Source organism: Arvicola amphibius, chromosome 1 (genome assembly GCF_903992535.2).
Source record: "Arvicola amphibius chromosome 1, mArvAmp1.2, whole genome shotgun sequence".
Taxonomy (NCBI): Eukaryota; Metazoa; Chordata; class Mammalia; order Rodentia; family Cricetidae; genus Arvicola; species Arvicola amphibius.
In genome coordinates, this window is record NC_052047.1 from 65182318 (window position 1) to 65199612 (window position 17295).

At 39.7% G+C, this 17295-nt stretch overlaps 1 protein-coding gene across 5 annotated transcripts in view; it reads right to left on the minus strand.

Annotated features, from left to right (window-relative positions):
• Positions 1 to 17295, minus strand: part of Grk4 (G protein-coupled receptor kinase 4) — a 79651-nt gene that overhangs the window by 16720 nt on the left and 45636 nt on the right. For all 5 annotated transcript variants that reach the window (XM_038321401.1, XM_038321390.1, XM_038321409.1 and 2 more), the window contains 2 exons: positions 4928 to 4965; positions 3162 to 3251 (listed from right to left, as the gene is read on the minus strand). In XM_038321401.1, coding sequence (XP_038177329.1) covers positions 3162 to 3251; positions 4928 to 4965 — 128 coding nt within the window. The remainder of the gene's footprint in view (positions 1 to 3161; positions 3252 to 4927; positions 4966 to 17295) is intronic.

Here is a 17295-nt window from a genome sequence, read left to right on the forward strand (position 1 = left end):
AAAACTGACCACATACTTGGACATAAAATAAGTCTGAACAGACACAAGACAATTGAAATAACTCCCTACATCCTATCAGACCACCACAGATTAAAGCTGGATATCAACAACAATATCAACAAAAGAAATCTTACAAAGTCATGGAAACTGAACAATTCTCTCTACTGAATGAAAAATAGGTCAAAGGATTAAAAAAATTAAAGACTTTCTAGAATTGAATGAAAATGAATATACATCATATCCAAATATATGGGACATAATAAAAATAGTTGTAAGAAAAGTTCATGGCCCTAAGTTTAAAAAAAAAAAAAGGTGTAATCTCATACTAGCAACTTAATAGCACACCTGAAAACTCTTGAACAATGATTTTCAACCTCGGGGTCTTATACTATGATTCATAACAGTAGAAGGAGCAACAAAATAATTTTTGTTGGGGATCACACTACAACATGAGGAACTGTATTAAAGGGTCACAACATTAGGAAATTTTAGAACCACTGCTCTATAACAAAAAGAAGAAATCACACCCAAAAGGAGTAGATGGAAAGAAATAATAACCAAGGACTGAAATCAATAAAATAGATACAAAGGGAACAATACAAAGAGTCAATGAAACAAAGAGTTCTTTGAAAAAAATCAGTAAGACTGACAAACCCTTGCCCAAATTAACTAAAACGTATGAGAGAGAGAATATCCAAATTAACAAAATCAGAAAGGAAAAGGAGGACATAACAACAGACACAAAGGAGATCCAGAGAATCATAAGAACATACTTTAAAAACCTGTCCAATACAAAATTGGAAAATCTAAAAGAAATGGATAATTTTCTTCATATATACCACTTACCAAAGTTACATCAAGATCTGATAACCCATTTAAACAGATCTATAACCACACAGTGAAATAAAAGCAGTCACTAAAAGTTTCTCAGCTGGGGGCTGGAGAGATGGCTCAGCAGTTAAGAGCACTCACAGCTTTCCCAGAAGATCCAGCATCCATATTGCAGCTCATAACTGTCTGTCATTCTAGTTGAAGGGGATCCAACACACTCACACAGACACACATGGAGGCAAAATACCAATGCACATTTTAAAAAAAAGTTTTCCAACAACAACAATAAAAAAAGTCCAGGGCAAGGTGTAGTGCAGAATTCTACCGGACTTGCAAAACAGAGATAACACCAACTCTCCTCAAATTGTTCCATAAAATTGAAGCATAAGGAACATTGCCAAATTCTTCTATGAGACCATAGTTATCCTGATACCCAAACCACACAAAGTTCCAACAAAGAAATAAAATTACAGACCAATTTCCTTTATGAACACGGATGCAAAAATACTCAATAAAATACTTGCAAATCAAGTCCAGGATCACATCAAAAAGGTCATCTTTGTTAGTCTTTCCTACTGCTATAAAGAGACACCATGACTATGGCAACTCTTATAAAGGAAAAAATTTAATTGGGGCTGACTAACAGTTTCAGAGGTTTAGTCCCATTATCATTAATAGTGGGATATGGGTGGCATACAGGCAGATATGGTACTAAAGAAGGAGCTGAGAATTCTACATATTCATCCGCAGGCAGTAGAAGGAGACCTCTGTGCCATACTGGGCATAGCTTGAGCATATAAGGCTTCAATGACTACCTCCATAGTGACACACTTCTTCCAACAAGGCCACACCTCCTAGTAGTGCTACTCCCTATGGGCCAAGCAATCAAATACATGAGTCTGTGGGAGCCATAACTATGCAAACCATCACAATGATCAAGTAGGCTCCATCCCACAGATGCAGGGATGGATCAATATATGAAAATCAATAAATGCAATCCATTATATAAACAAACTGAAAGAAAAAAGCCACATAATCATCTCATTAGATGCAGAAAAAGAAGGCCTTTAACAAAATCCAACGCTCATGATAAAAGTCCTGGAGAGATTAGGAATACAAGGGATATACTGAAACATAATAAAGGAAGTTTACAGAAAACCTATAGCCATTATCATTATGATTAAATGAAGAGAAACTCAAGCAATTTCACTAAAATCAGGAACAAGATAAGGTTCTTGTTCTCTCTCTGTATCTATTCAATGTAATACCTGAAGTCTTAGCTAGAGCAATAAGACAAATGAAGGAGATTAAAGGGATAGAAATTTGAAAAGAAGAAGTCAAGAAATCTTTGTTTGCAGTGACCCCAAAAATTCCACCAGAGAACTCTTATGGCTGATAAATATTTTCTAACCAAGTAATTGGATACAAAATTAACTCACAAAAACAAGTAGCCCTCCTATATAAAAACGACAGACTGAGAAAGAAATCAGGGAAATGACACCTTTCACAAAAGCTTCAAATAACATAAAATATCTTGGATAACTCTAACCAAGCAAATGAAAGACAATAAAAAAAATAAAAACTTCAAGTCTTTGAAGAAAAAATTTAAAGAGATAACAGAAGCTGGAAAGATCACCCATGTTCATGGATTGATAGGATTATCATAGTAAAAACGGTCATCCTATCAAAAGCAATCTACAGGTTCAGTGCAATTCCCATCAAAATTCCAATACATTTCTTCACAGACCTTGAAAGCACAATTCTCAATTTCATATAGAAATACAAAACCCGAGGATAGCTAAAACAATCCTGAACAATAAAAGAACTGCAGGAGGTCTATTAGCCAAGCAAGGTGGTGCACACCTTTAATCCTATATATCACCATGTCTGTCCCCCAGAAGACTTGTTCTTTCAAAACTGAGTTTATACCTAATCATTGTTTTCAGTCCTGAAGAATGTGAACTGTTGTGTTTGTATATAAAGTATCACAGTGATAATTAGCTTTATTAAATGCTATTTCAGGGGACGGCAAGAAAGTTCAACAGGTAAAGTGCTTGCCTTAAAACCTGACTTACCTGACTTACTTGAGTTGTCCTCTGATTTCCATTTATGTTCTCTGCCATGCACATATATACACAAATATATACACAATAATAAATATAATACAAATATTTTTTAAAATTAATGTGTTTTAATGTGACATTATTTTTACGACTTAATGAGGTTTATACTATTTGAGTAAATGAAAAGCTATTTTTTTCCTCTGGATTCTAAAGCACTGGGCCACCTGGCAGGAAGGATAAGGTCCACCAAAGTCATCTTTCACTTACACATGTAGCCAACAGTACCAACTCTTCCTCGAACCATCTCCCCTTCTGGAACTTCCAAAGCTAGACCAAGATCTGAAATTCGGATGTGTCCTGTGTGTGTTCAAACACAATGTACAGATCATGGGAAGAAGTAATAGCATTTTAGTAACAATAATAACTGGGAGGCAAAGTCCATCTAAAAAGCACTGATGAGTGCTAAAAATATAGCTCAATAGTAAAACACTTGCTTAGCATATTTAAGGCTCTAGATTCCATCCCCCGTGCTACAAAACACACACACCAAATATGTATAAAAAATAGCAATATCTAAAAGTTACATTTAACTTTACACATGTAGTAAGGTTTCATATAGCATACTGAGTTTCACTAACAACAAGAAATTAGGTTTATACTTGAAGATGCCCTTTAATAGTAGATAACCACTAGATAAAAACAGAGGTACCATATTTTTGTTTCCTTATAACTACCAGTGGAAGTAATGAAATTAAGACCCTTTACTTAGAGCCCTCGACTATGCAAATGTTTTATGTATAGGAGGGCATTAATGTTTGTTAAATTCCTATGAAAGTAACAAATTACAAAACACATTCTTTAAGGATACCTGCCATTGGATTTAGACTCACCTTATTAGCACACCTAGTAAACACTACTCCATGTCTTACAATATAACATGTCCTCTCCCTGCCTCTCTCTCTTTTTTTTTTAAAGATTTATTTATTTATTATGTATACAGTATTCTCAGTATTCTGTCTGCATGTATGCCTGCAGGCCAGAAGAGGGCACGAGGTCTCATTACAGATGGTTGTGAGCAACAATGCGGTTGCTGGGAATTGAACTCAGGACCTTTGGAAGAGCAGGCAATGCTCTTAACCTCTGAGTCATCTCTCCAGCCCCCTGCCTCTCTTTTAAAGCAACTTCAAATGCCAATTCTAGACAGCAGTGCAGCACATCACAGCTTAGAGTCGGATGCTGCAGACACAACCTGGTAAAGTTATTTCTTTTCCAGCACCTTTCCTCTTCACGGTACATAAGTTAGGTAACAAGCAGAAAGTAGTGGCAAAAGTAGACATAAAGCTATGTACTAATAATGCCCCATATTTGCCCTCAGGACTCAGTCACATTGAACTATTCTCTGTAGCAATCACTCTGGTTCTAGCTCTGGTCATGTTCTCCTTTTAGCCACCATAAATCAATAGACAGAAGCTACTTCTCAATATTGCTAATCTAGTTAGTGTAAACACAGCCAGCATCCTAGCAATAGGGTTCATTCTCAGATCCAGAGACATCAAGACCAGAAGCACCCATGATGCTGACAAGGAGCTGACTACTAGGGCCAGTCCACATCTACCACCACAGGGTCCCCATAACAGTAATCCCACACCCCTGAGCTGTGACATGTGATATATGACAAGGGAACAGCACTGAGGGAAGCATGCTAAGTTTAGAGAGCTAAGGAATAAAGAAAAATAAATATGGATCAATAGAAAAAAAAACCAGGAGGGCAAATACTCACTTTGGGTTTATTTTCACCTACTTCAATACATTCATCATTAACAGCTGACATTTCTGTTTGTACATAAATACAGGGGATGGCGATGCAGCTGTTTGGTTTGTGTTGTTATTGTTGATTTTTAAGGACACATCCCAAAGAGTTTCTTTTAGTTATTGATTCCAGTCTGCATTAACTGGCTATGTCCACATTAGCTTTCAAGTACATGTGTCTCTGACAGGCCTACCCTTAAGTATATAAGAATCTCTTTACTTACCACGATCATCAAGGAGGATATTCTCTGGCTTTAGGTCTCTACAAAGAAAGAAACAAAAACTGTTATTCAGAAGTCAGCACTGTAGTTCCTGAGCACTGAGAAGAAATAGCCATAAATATCTCGATGGCAAAAAGAGGAAGTTAGAAGAGCAGAAAGTAAAACCACTCTATGAGCAATCCAAGCTGCTACAGACTTCAGACACAACTAAGGTAGCTCAAGAATTCTTCAAAATTTGCTAGGCATAGTGATATATACCTATAAAAACCAGAAAAATTCATCTTAGCAAGCATCATACCTATATTAAATATAAAATGAACTTTGGATAGTCCTGCCAAGTTGAAGACATTTTAGTGATTCTGTATGGAGGCCCGGAGTAAGGAAATCAAGTAGTCCTTAATGAATATTACTCATTCTGTCTTAATGTTAATATATTTTAAAATGCATTACATTTCATGAAAAATACTTTCAATGGCTTTATACTTATGACTCCACATTTGAGGACAGACCATCTTCCCTAAGTACGTCTGTCAATCTGTGGACACATCACTAGCGCACAGGAAGAGGATCATCTGAAGCCAGCAGTGTAAGACAATACCCTAGAAATGATGCCATAGCAGCAAGATGAGACAGAGGACCAACACAGGAAAATCCCAGAGATCCAAAGTGAGCACCTGCCAGCAGCATGCAGCTGGTCCCTGCCATCTGCTCAGGAGGCTCATAATGGATGTCACTGCTGTCAGGACAGAAGGGCCAGGGAAGGGAGCAGGTAGGGAAACCATGTGGCCTGGCAGGGGCTCCCGACAGGGGCTGTTTGCCAGTGGGCACATATGAATTTATTCTCTAGTTACAAGAACAGTGAGCATTTTTGGTTTTCCCCATTATCCATCTGGTAATAATAATAATAAAAAGACAACCCTATTAAACATTATTAAAAAATAACCTATTGGTGGCATGGAATTTTCACAATCTCATTGATTTTTTTTTTTCATCCTTTCCGGTCACCTCCCATCTCACATGTCTCAGAGTACCCCACTCAAACTTCTCTGCTCAAATGTGACCTGCCATCACTATGGCTCTGGTTATGATGAAAATCTCAGGCCTACCCTGAATCCTGCTGACTCAGATGTACATTTCTGCCTGCTCCTTTGTGATCTACAGCTTCACTAAAGTGTTAGAACCTAGCCTTCTAACTAGCCCAGCTATATGATCAACTGAAGACACTACTGTCAGCCAATAAACATCTTCTTTGATAATCCCGACTTCCACCCCAATGCCCCTCCACAGACTGAAATAGTAATGGTCTAAACAGGAACTCTTCAAAACTGGGAAAGGATGCTTAAATGTCACTATTCACAGAGACAGCTTCCTTTAGGGTGTGGGAGGAGAAGGACTAAGAGGCAGGCCACTGATAAATCTGACCACACCCCAGTGATTATACAGATAAAACAAGCTGGCCTTTTTTGTGTTGGGAGCAGTGAGACCCCAGATCTTGAATTTCTTGTAATCCCCTGATCTGAGTGCCTACAGCTGCTCTGAGCACGAGACCTTCAGGAGTTCCCGATGGCAGGAGAGTGGTGGGTTTGGCTGGGGTGTGGCTATCTCTATATAATCTGCCCCTGAACACAATAAAGGGATTCTTGGGGAATCTGTCTCTGTCTCTCTGTCTGTATGTGTTTGTGTATTTTAACCTCCTGCCCCTTGCCCGAATCTCACGAACTGGGTGCCAGCGCACCGAATGCAGACACGGGGGCGCAGGGTGCGGCATTTTTGGTTTTGTTTTGTTTTGTTTTGTTTTTTTGCTCAGGGGAAGAGGTCACAAGGACGGGGAGGGGGATAATGAATAAGATAGGGGTGTATGATGTGAAATCTCCCATTATAAAAAATAAAATAGAACTACCATTAATCTTTTTTAAAAAAAAAAAAACAAGAAACGTTGTGGGATATTTGTACACTGTAAGATGTATTGCTGTGATTGGTTTAATAAAGAGCTGAACAGCCAATAGCTAGGCAGGAGAGAATACATGACTTCTGGGCAGAGACAGAGAACTCTGGAAAGAAGAAAGATGGAGATACCAGTGAGACTCGGGCTAAGTCAGACATATGGTACAGAGGAGAGGTAACTGAGCCACATGGCAGAACATAAATTTAAAAAATGGGTTAAGTTATAAAAGCTAGTTGGGAAAAAGACTAAGCTAAAGTCAAGCTTTCACAATTAATAAGAAGTCTCCATGTCATTATTTGCAAGATGGCAGTCCTGATGAGAAAATACTACAAAACCTTTCTCTATAATCTCTGCTTCAGTCCTGCCCTGACAGCTCTAAGTGATGGACTGTGACTTCAAAGTGTACACCAAATTCTTTCCTTCCCAAGATTACTGGCCAGAGTATTTTTATCACAGTGACAGAAAATAAACTAGAACAATATTTACATTCTGAACACTCATCAAAAATCTGAAATCTAAATGCTTGAAACTCTGACATACTGTGGTCCGTGGTCTAAAGGAATACCCAATCCAAAGTAATAACATTAGTCATCTGTCACTAATACCCATTGTATTCAGACTGTGAACTGTATATACTCTGTCTCTAGCCATTTTCACGAAGATTCTCCAGGGTAAGTACAGGCAAGGCAATACACTTGAAGTATTGCAAAATTAAGTGGACACATTCTAGGGGACAAGCTATGATACCGAATGTCTGTAGCTAAGTAAACACCAGGGCATTGGACCACCAAATGGTGTTTTTCAAACCTTCCCTCATAAGCTTTATTTTTCCAGGCTTCTGATAAAAGTAAATAGCTCCGAGATTGGGCACAATATATTATAGCAAAGAGGACACTGAACACAACATTAGGATGTAAGCGTTACACTTCTGGAGCTGCAAAGGGACAGCTCTGGAGGGAAAGGTATTCTGACTCCTCAGAAGTCAGAAAATACCTGGAGCTAGGGTGTGGTGGGGGATGGTCTCCAGGCAGGTTGTAGCAATCCTGCTCCTCTCCTAGAAAGACCCCTTACAGCTGAGCTCTGCTCTGTTCCCTTAAGGGAAGGTCTTAGCTGAGCTATCTGCTTCCATTTCTGCTGAGCTCTGCTCTGTTCCCTTAAGGGAAGGTCTTAGCTGAGCTCTCCGCTTCCATTTCTGCTGTGCTCAGCTCTGGCCCAAGATGCTACTACTTCTGGTTCACTCTGCTAAAGGGGAAGTCCCTGCAACGCTGTAGCCATCTGTGGCTCCAGAGAAAAGTTGTTATATTTTTTCTGCTCAGCTCCCCTAAGGGAATGTCTAAGCAAGGGTTGTTTTTTTTTTATGCTACGTCCTCCTAAGGGGACATCTCAGCAAAGGTTCTTTTTTTTTTTCTGTTCAGCCCCCATTAGGGAAAGTCTCAGCAAAAGGTTCTTCTTTTCCGCGCCAGAGAAAAAGATATTCACCCAAAATTCTTTTGAGGAGGAGGAGTCTAGGCAAGTAACTGCCCCTGCCAGAATGGTGAAGGACAGTCAGCAACTGAGCTGACAGAGGGGCATATATAGGTCTTCTTAGGGGTAGAGTTTTGGGCTCAGGGACTGGTTGGTTTAGTTGGTCAAGGGCAGAGTTGGCTCTGTTTACAAGGCCAAACTATGTTTTTTTCAGTGTTCCTTTTGAGGGTTTTTTTTTTTTTTTTTTTTTTCTCCAGCGACAAAATGTTTCTAAGGCTCTGGGTTCAGGGCTAAAGTGTTTCTTTCACTGGCTCCGGTTTCAGATCCAGGTTGCTTCTATCACTGGTTCTGGGTTCATGGTCAGGGTGCTAGATTTCGTTCTCAGGGATTGGTTGGTTTCTTTGGCTGGCCCTTTTACCCTGCAAAGGAGATATATGCCCTTGTTAGTAGTTAGACCATCCCAGACCTCTGAACAGGTAGGTTTATTGGATGTACTCTCATGGATATTTTTAGGTTGAATGGTGATGACCTAATCATAATCATAATTTGACATATCCATGAGTTAATGACAAATAACCTTGTATTCATTTTTTACAGCTAAAACTGTGGGATCCCTACTGGCTTGCATGCAATATACATGTAATTGAAATTGAGAGTTCACACTCTCAGGAGTATTAACATTCATCATATACCACACCAGCTCACTTTTCTCATTCCATATTCCTATTCCTGTTAAAGAGTACTTTTCTATCTGAACTCAGTTTTCCAACCTGCTACTGAGTCTTGACTAATCATGAGATAACATAACTGAAGATAGTCTTCAGAGAGAATCCTTTGGACTAGCACGGATCACCAGTCTATCACCTGTCAAACCTCATATTAGTCCACACTTGTTACCCTATTTGTCACCCCAGCATGGCCTTGTGTAAGGTTTCCTATTTTTCATTGATGTCTCAGGTGTATGTCCTCAGCCTCTCCTGGGGAATGACACTAAACATGGGCAGATAAGGGCCACCAAAAGGGAAGGCTGATCTGCTGCACCCATGTTGTGAACAATGTGCTGGGCACACTTGAGAATGACACTAAGGGAAGAACATGGGGCTGCACAAGCAGTCTGGATTAACTGACTTTAGTGTAGCCTCGGAAGGTTTAGACCAAGATAAAAAGGATCTGTACTCCAATCTCAAGACATCAAGGGAGTAGATGCTGTTATGAGATAAATAGTTAAGCATAGAGCAAGGCCACTGTTATCTCCAAGCAGAACCCAAATTAACCTTAACAAACCTTGACTGCTATCTGCCTTAGGGAATAGTGACACCACTGAAGAGAACGCTACATCCCAGTGAGCAGGCTCAGACACAGGGAGTTTGGCCCTAATAGCCCAAGCAGCACTGCATAGGTAGCTCCATCCAAAGAAGAAACAACTCACATATGACACTTATCCCTCAGCAAAGTATTATGTCTGCCCAAACACCCAAATGTGAGCCACACACAGGTGTTGCACCCAATGATTTTTTAACAACTTTCTTCTTAAATACTTTTAGAACTCTTCTTCTACTACACAACCCTCTTTCCAGGAATTCATTTGCTTCCTCTTCTGCAGATGTCAATAGATCTTTGCTTTGCTTATGCTCATCACTGGAATTTACTTTACTGCCTATAACCAGCCTTCTAGACACCAACATTCAAAGGTTGGGGTAAGAGAGGAAAGCAAAGGCAAAGGCTCACTGCCATGAAGAATTTTTTTAACCTTTTATAAAAATTGATTTTATTAAGCTCTATATTTTTCTCTGCTCCCCTCCCTGCCTCTCCCTTCCCCTTTAACCCTCTTCCATGGTCCCCATGTTCCCAATTCACTTAGATATTATCTTTTTCTACTTCTCATATAGATCCATGTATGTCTCTCTTAGGGTCTTCTTTGTTGTCTTGATTCTCTGGTGATATGGGAAGTCCTTCTTGTATGAGTTGCTTTTATTGGATAATGAATAAAAAATCAGCATTGGCCTGCGATAGGGCAGAGTAGAGCTAGGTGGGGGAAACTAAACTGAATGCTGGGAGAAAGAAGGCAGAATCACAAGACGCCATGTAGTCACCAGAGGGGAAAGACATGAGCTGTCAGCTGAAACTTTGTCAGCAGGCCACAACCCTCATGATAAAATGTAAAATAATGGAAATGGGCTAAATTAAGATGTAAGAGCTAGCCAATAAGAAGCTGGATCTAATAGGCCAGGCAGTGATTTAATTAATACAGTTTCTGTGTGGTTATTTTGGGGCTGAGCAGCCGGGAGCAAACAAGCAGTCTTTTACAATACTCTGGGACTGTAAATTGTAGGCTAGTTTTCTTTGCTTTATGTCTAAAGCCACTTATGAGTGAGTACTATGATATTTGTCTTTCTGGGTCTGGGTTATGATGTTTTTAGCTCCATTCATTTGCCTGCAAATTTCAAGATATCATTATATTTTTCTGCTGTGTAGTACTCCATTGTGTAAATGTACCACATTTTCCTTATTCATTCTTCGGTTGAGGGGATTTAGGGTGTTTCCACGTTCTGGCTATGACAAACAAAGCTGCTATGAACATAGCTGAGCACATGTCCTTGTGGTACAATTGAGCATCCTTTGGGTATATACCCAAAAGTGGTATTGTTAGGTCTTAAGAAAGGTTGTTCTGAGAAATCGCCATACTGATATTCAAAGAGGCTGTACCAATTTGCACTCCCACCAGCAATGCAGGAATGTTCTAACTTGTCATCAGTGATTTTGATCTTGGCCATTCTTACAGGTGTAAGATGGAATCTCAGACTTGTTTTGATTTGCATTTCTCTCATAACTAAGGATGTTGAACATTTCCTTAAGTGTCTCTCAGCCATTTTAGATTCCTCTGTTGAGAGTTCTCTGTTTAGGTCTGTACTCAATTTTTTTATTGGATTATTTGTTCTTTTGATTACCAATTTCTTGAGTTCTTTGTATATTTTGGAGATCAGCCCTCTGCCTAATGTGGGGTTGGTGAAGATTTTTTTCCGATTCTGTAGGCTGTCATTTTGTCTTGTTGACCATGTCCTTTGCTTTAGAGAAGCCTTTCAGTTTCAGGAGGTCCCATTTATTAATTGTTTCTCTCAGTGTCTGTGCTGCTAGAGTTATATTTAGGAAGTGGTCTCATGTGCCAATATGTTCAAGTGTACTTCCCACTTTCTCTTCTATGAGGTTCAGTGTGGCTGGCTTTATGTTGAGGTCTTTGATCCATTTGGACTTGAGGTTTGTGCATGGTGATAGATATGGATCTATTTTCATTTTTCTACATGTTGATATCCAGTTATGCCAGCACCATTTGTTAAATATGCTTTCTTTTTTCCATTGTATAATTTTAGCTTCATTGTCAAAAATCAGGTGTTCATAGGAGTTCGTACAGCTAGTTCTGGAAGAGCCAAGATTACACATAGAAACCTTCTAAATATTTATAAGAAACTACCCCTCCTCCAAAAAAGTAAAGACATGACAGCAGCCTGTAATCCCAGAACTCAAGAGGCAGAGACAGGATGCCTGTACCTTGCGCGAGATGTTAACTAGACTACCTGGAACTGATGGGTTCCGAATTTACCAAGACCCTGCTGCAATAAATAAGGAGTGATTAAGAAAGACAACCAATGTCAGTTTGGGGCCTCCACATGCATGTGTAAATATATGAACATGTACATGTACATACATGTGTACCCATACACACACACACAAGCTTATATTCATGACCAACTGAGAGAGAAAGTGTGTGTGTGTGTGTGTGTGTTTTAGATTTAAGGTCCTTTCAAATTTCAGATATTATGATTAGAGATATTCAAATCATATTATATAAAAACACTATTTAGTAAGCAGTAGAAAGTCTGACCTAGAGGAATATGGTTCATCACAGTTCTTTTTTTTTTTTTCCAAGACAGGATTTTTTTCTGTGTAACAGGCCTGGCTGTCCTGGAACTAGCTCTTGTAGACTAGGCTAGCCTCGAACTCACAGATATCCACTTGTCTCTGCTTTCTGAGTGATGGGATTAAAGGCATGTGCCACCACTGCTGACTAATCATAGCAGTTCTTATAAACATTTTCACAAAGTGTTATTAGCCTTACAAGTTTCAGAAAGAATAAAAAAATCCAATCTATTTTTTAAACTACTTACCATAAATTCTAATATGTCTTTATTCAATGTCACTGCCTTGCTCCATCAGCAGGATATGAGCTAGCGGGGGTGGGGGAGTGGGGGCATATCTCTTGCCTTATCTCCCAGAGTACGTCCTAACATGAAGTTCAGCGATACATAGAACCACAGTCATCCATACTGCCTAAAGACCTATTTGACAAACTCACCACTAGAAAACTTTCAAGTCCAACTGCCCTGCCCTTGCTTTCTCCACACAAACTATCACCACCTTCCCCTCCCTTGTGTTTTGCTCTTTGGAGGCAGGGTCTCACAGTTCAGACCAGACTTGATTCTTAATCCACACTCATTCACATGACAAAGAGATCCAATGAACAGCTAAACATATATTTCCTTAGTAACTTTATAATAGCATTTTCTCTGGATTGTTTAAAACTACAGCATTCCAAATCTCATGGTCTACATCATACTTAATAAAGGCCAGGTAAAATATAACACTCCATTGAAACTACCAGTCAAGACTGGTTTTCTTCTGTTAGAGAAAGGGCCAGAGCCTCTTGGACACACATTCTTCCCTCATTACTCTCTGTGAATGAATGCCATCCTATTGGGAAGATAAAATGACAATGTATGCTGTGATAGTTAGCGTTGTCAACTTAACAATATCAAGAAAGCCTTGAAAATACACTATGTTGAGTCCAAGGTCCTCCCAACTCCCCCCAGGTCCAGGAAGGTGAGCAACCAAATTGACAAGGCTCACAGAGCCCATCCATGTCGTAGAGACCAAGCCCATCGCCATTGTCCTTGGCTCCTCGGTCAGCCTCCACCATCAGCCACCCTCAGAGAGTCCGATTTGGTCGCATGTTCCATGGCTGTTTGGCCTCAAGAGGGAGGGAGTGGGGGTGTGGGTGGAGGGGAGGGGAGGGGAGGGGAAGGAGGAGAGGAGGAGATAGGGGGAGGGGGAGGAGGAGAGGAGGAGATGGCAATTTTTAATAAAAAATAAATAAACTGGAAAAAAAAAGAAAGCCTTGAAAATAGTCCTCTGACTATATCTGCCAGAATTTATCTAGATTTCATTCATTGAAACGGAAGACCTGCCCACTGTAGTCAGCACAACCCTCTGGCCTTTATAAAGTAGAGAAAACGCAAGCAGCAAGCATGTAATCATTCCTCTTTTCTTCTGACTTCATTTACAATTCGACTTGATGTGTTACATTTGTTTATATTATGGAATATTCCTTTAACTATGTAAAGATGTGTTACATTTGTTTATGTTGTGGACTATTATTTTAACTATGTAAAGATGTGTTATATTTATTTATGCTGCATCTGTTTAATGATGTAAAAATGTGCTGCCTTGCCTGCCTAAGGCACTTGATTGCTAATAAAAAGGTGACTGAAATAGCTCAGCACGGGAGGGATAGATGAGGCTGGCAGGTAGAGAGAATAAGTAGGAAGAGGAATACAGGCTTGAGAAAGAGAGGGAGACGCCCAGAAGCCCATCACCAGGCAGCCACAGAGTAGGATATACAGAATGAAAGAAAGGTAAAAAGCCCCGAGGCAAAATGTAGATGCAGAGAAACAGGTTATGTTATAAGAGCAACAGGGACAATTATAAGGCTGGGCATTCATAACTAATAGTAACTATCTGTGTCATGATTTGGGAGCTGGTTGGTGCCCCCCCCCGCCAAAAAAAAAAAACCAACTGCAGAGACTAACTCTATCAAATTCCAACTTCCCAGCTAAGAAGCATTGTAACATTCCAGAACTGTGAGGTAAAATAAACTTTTTCTCCCTCACGTTGCTGAAACTAAGACATCCCAACCGCTCTAAAAGCTACACGTTCTGCAGGTGAATGTTTGCTGTTATAGTTTGTTCATCACCAGCATGGTTTTGATATTCACAGCAGACTGCCTTCTGATTACAGGAATACCTAGAAACAAAGAAAACAAAGGGCATAGGTATCATTGGCTCTCATCTCTCTGAGGTCAAATTTGGTCTGGAAACCTAGTTGAGCAATTCCTCCTTGATCACCAACATTAACAGATGTGGTCTAAGTCCATGTGGCCAGCCATCTCTGTCTTACAGAAGCGAGTCATAGTGTTTTTTTTTTTAAAAAAAAAAAGAAATATAATTAATTCAGTGTGAACTTGGCCTCAAGTCAGACAAACAGACAAAACAAGTCAGAATAAAGAAACTTGAAATTTGAGATAAACCCTCTTTCCATCTATTGGTTCTAAACAAAAGTTCCATGACTATTCAGTAGGAACTGAGAGCTTTCAAAATATGGTGTTAATATATATATTTGAAAATTCTTACTGCATTCCATGCTATCCTAAAGAATTAGTTAGCAAGAATTAAAAAATTAAACTCTCATGAGAAAATGGAGGAGGCAATGATTTATTAGCTATGGTACCAAATATGACAAATTAAAAAAATTATAAACTCAACTGGTTCATATTTTTTTGCACTTCAAAAGATACCATTAAGGAAGTGGAAAGCCAAACCAGGGGGAATTGGGAAATAGCTAAGTTTGTAAAATGCTTGTTTTACAATCAAGAGATCCTGAATTTGATCACCAGAACTCAAGTAGAAATCAGGATGTGGAGCTGAAGAGATGGCTCAGCAGATAAGAGCACTGGCTGTTCTTCCCAAGGACCCGGGTTCAATTCCTAGCACCTATATGGCAGCTTACAACTGTATGTAACTCGTTTCAAGGGGTCCGACACACTGACACACACATACATGCACTCAAAACACCAATGCACATAAAATAAACGAATCTTTAAAAAAAGAAAACAGTATATGGATGCTTATAATCCCCACAATATCAAGATGGGAGACAGCCAGACAGATCCCTAACTAAAGCTTGGTGGCCGTCAGCCTAGTCTACTTGGAAACCCTGTCTCACACAGAAGAAGGAAACAATTGAGAAAAAATACCTGATATTATACTCTGGCTTCCACATACATCCCCACACACCTACACACATAAGGACAAGCACGCTGTGTGCACATACATACATATACACACAAACACACACACAATGGAGATAAGGGAGGGAAGAGAGAAAAGGAAAAGAAGGTGAACAATAAAGATAGGGTAAAGAACTTGATTCCAGAATATTTAAAGAAAAATTCAGCTAAATAATAACACAACATATAGCCCAATTTTAAAATGTGTCAACTATTTAAGAATTGGCAGTAAAAATTTGAGGTTATAGCATGCACATATCCTTCAGTATGAATCCCAGTACCACCACCACACAACCAAAAAAAAAAAAAGAGAGAAAAAAAAGAAAGAAAATAGCCAATGCTAGACTTTTTGTCACTGTAACAGATACTGAGAGAAACAGTTTAAAAAAGGAAAAGGAAAGATTTCTTTAGGCTCATAGACACTGGCTTCATTGCTCTCAGGACTTTGATGAGAAAGAACATTATGGTGAGTAGAGTATTATGACAGAGGAGTAGGCAGAAAGCAGAGAACTGAATAGGAAGAGTCCAGGGACAAGATATATCCTTCAACCCTTCAGAAGCATATCTGTAGTAACACATTGCATAACAGTAGGCAGCTGGAACGCTGGTAAGAGTGTGAGAGTGAAGAACTGAGTTAGACAACCATACCTATTTGCTTTGTACTTTTTTGTGTCAATTTTTAAATGAAAGTTGATTTTTTTATTAAAATTTTTTAATATAGTATTTTCTCATTTTACACAGCTATCCCCATTACTACTCCCTCCCCTCCTACCACCCCAGCCTTTTCCTCATCCCACACCACTTCCATCCACTCCTCAGAAAGGGTAAGGCTTCCCATGGGGAATCAACAAAGTCGGACAATTCACTTCAAGGCAAGACCAAGGCCCTCCCCCCTGTATCTAGGCTGAGCAAGGTATCCCTCCAAAGAAAATGTGCTCCAAGACACAAGGACTAGGGATAAATTCTGGTCCCATTGCCAGTGGCTCCACAGACTGACTAAGCCTCACAACTGTACACTACAATCAGCAGGCCTAGTTTGGTCCCATACAGGTCCCCCGCTATCAGCCCAGAGTCAGTGAGCTCACACTAGCTCAGATCAGCTGTTTCAGTGGATAGCAACATCATGGTCTTGACCCCTTTGCTCATATATTGCACCTCTCTCTTGGACTGGTCTCAGGTAGCTTGGTCGAGTGCGTAGATCTCTGTATCTGCTTCCATCAGTTGCTAGATGAGGGTTCTATGATGACAATTAAGGTAATCATCAAATTGATTAAAGGGGAGGACCAGTTTAGGCATCCTCTCTACTGGTGCTTAGAGTCTTAGCTGGGGTCATCCTGTGGATTCCTAGTAATTTTCTTAGTTCCATGTTTCTCACTAGCCCTTTAATGGCTCCTTCAATCAAAATATCTCTTTCTCTCCCTCTCTGTTCTTCTCCCTTCTTGAGCATCCTGTTCCCCCATATTCTCCTCCTCCTCCCCTTTTCCCCGTCCCCATGTCTTTCCAGCTTCCCTCCAGCTGCAATACTCTCAATGTTTTCAGAAGACCTTGTATGTTTCCCCTTCCCAGGGGGATCTATGGATATCTCTCTTAGGGTTCTCCTTGTTACCTAGTTTCTCTGGGATCTTGGACTATAGGCTGCTTTGCCTTTGCTTTATGTCTAATATTCACTTATGAGTGAGTACATACCATATTTGTCTATCTGAGTCTGGGTCACCTCACTCAGGATGTATTTTTTTTCCTGGTTCCATCCATTTGCATGCAAATTTTAAGATGTCACTGTTTTCTTTTTTTATACTACTGAGTAGTACTCCACTGTGTAAATGTACCACATTTTCTTTATCCATT